A 1,654-nucleotide genomic window follows, 5' to 3' on the forward strand; every position below is an offset into this window, starting at 1 on the left:
GTACACAGTACTAGTTGTAGTACACAGTATGTGTTCAGTACTTCTGGATAGAACCATGGTATTATTATGGTACACAGTAGTAGTTGTAGTACACAGTACTAGTTGTAGTATACAGTACTAGTTGTAGTACACAGTATGTGTTCAGTACCTCTGGATAGAACCATGGTATTATTATGGTACACAGTACTAGTTGTAGTACACAGTATGTGTTCAGTACCTCTGGATAGAACCATGGTATTATTATGGTACACAGTACTAGTTGTAGTAAACAGTACTAGTTGTAGTAAACACTACTAGTTGTAGTAAACAGTACTAGTTGTAGTAAACAGTACTAGTAACATCTGTACCACAGAACAGAACCAGTTCAGACCCACACCATCAGAACCAGCTGAACAGAACCAGCTGAACAGAACCAGCTGAACAGAACCAGCTGAACAGAACCAGTACCTTTTGGACACGTCCATCAGAACACCTGAGAACACCTGCTCTCCGACCCGGAAGGAAACGACCAACGCGTCATCGATCACGTGATCCAAGCAGACCCGAACCTCGGATCCTGGACTCAGGTCTAGAACAGAAGTGGGTTCTGGTCCGGTGGGGTTGGAGGACGGGTCTAGCAGCACCTGGACCGCTGGTTCCTCCCGGCAGCCGGTACCGGGTTCTGGACGCTCTGCGGTTCCGTCCGCGGGCCCGGGACCCAGATCCGCCTGCATCAGACCCAGGTAGACCCGGTCTGGTTCGGCTGCCTCGGCCCGGTCTGTCGTCCCGTTAGTGGTGGGTTCTGCCGGTTCGGCCAGAGACAGTCCGGCCTCGGTACCGGGCGGGGGGTCCGGCAGGGAGTGCAGGAAAACCGCGGAGTGCTGCGGGTCCGGCAGGATGGTTCGGTACGACCCACGGCTGTCCGGACTGACCCGGTCCATTCGGTCGGTCCGGTCCAGCAGAAGCCCGCTGTCCGGGCCCCTTCCCGCCTCGGGCTCAGACTCCGGCCTGTCATGGCGGCCCTCTTCATGGTCCTCCAGCTTCCTGCACGGACCGAACTCTGCCGGACCGTCTGGTTCTGAATGTCCTGGACCTACCGGACCCGGTTCTGCTGGTCCACCGTCGTCCGTTGCAGCGGTCGTTGTTGTTATTGTCGGAACCGCAGCTTCTGGCTCCGAAGCCACGGCGGCCATTTTGTTCCGCTGTTGTGCTGAGCGGTGAATAGGCTCCGCCCCCTGCTCCACACTTTGTCTTACTGCTATTGGCTGAAAGCCCCGCCACTCAAAAGAGACCAAGCACGGTGATGTTTGTGATTGGCTCATTGGGCTGCGTCTGTATGACGTCACAGAGCAGYCAGAGGCTTTATTTACAACAATTAGATCAATATTTCATCAATAAAACAATATCTGGTTCAGACTTCAGTCCACACATACAGCAGTCATTCAAGACTTTAAAACATAAGATGTAAAATTAAAATACTAAATGATTCATAACAAGTATAAATACATAAAGGTTTAAATGAGCTTTAAATAAAGTATAAACTGTGTTCTTCATCAAAACCTCAGAAAATACAGAGTTTTACCTTGTAAAGTTTATTAATGATGAAAATATAGTTTTACCTTGTAAAGTTTATTAATGATGAAAATATAGTTTTACCTTGTAAAGTTTATTAATG

The 1,654-nt window shown here is 49.2% G+C and overlaps 1 protein-coding gene across 1 annotated transcript in view; it reads right to left on the reverse strand.

Moving 5' to 3' along the window:
- Positions 1-1,203, reverse strand: part of pwwp2a (PWWP domain containing 2A) — an 8,750-nt gene extending 7,547 nt beyond the window's left edge. Inside the window, exon 1 of the mRNA XM_014028650.1 lies at positions 448-1,203. Coding sequence (XP_013884104.1) covers positions 448-1,172 — 725 coding nt within the window. The 5' untranslated portion in view covers positions 1,173-1,203. The remainder of the gene's footprint in view (positions 1-447) is intronic.
- Between the last annotated feature and the right edge of the window lie 451 nt (positions 1,204-1,654).

The sequence above is a fragment of the Austrofundulus limnaeus genome, unplaced genomic scaffold (assembly GCF_001266775.1).
Source record: "Austrofundulus limnaeus strain Quisiro unplaced genomic scaffold, Austrofundulus_limnaeus-1.0 Scaffold792, whole genome shotgun sequence".
Classification (NCBI taxonomy): domain Eukaryota; kingdom Metazoa; phylum Chordata; class Actinopteri; order Cyprinodontiformes; family Rivulidae; genus Austrofundulus; species Austrofundulus limnaeus.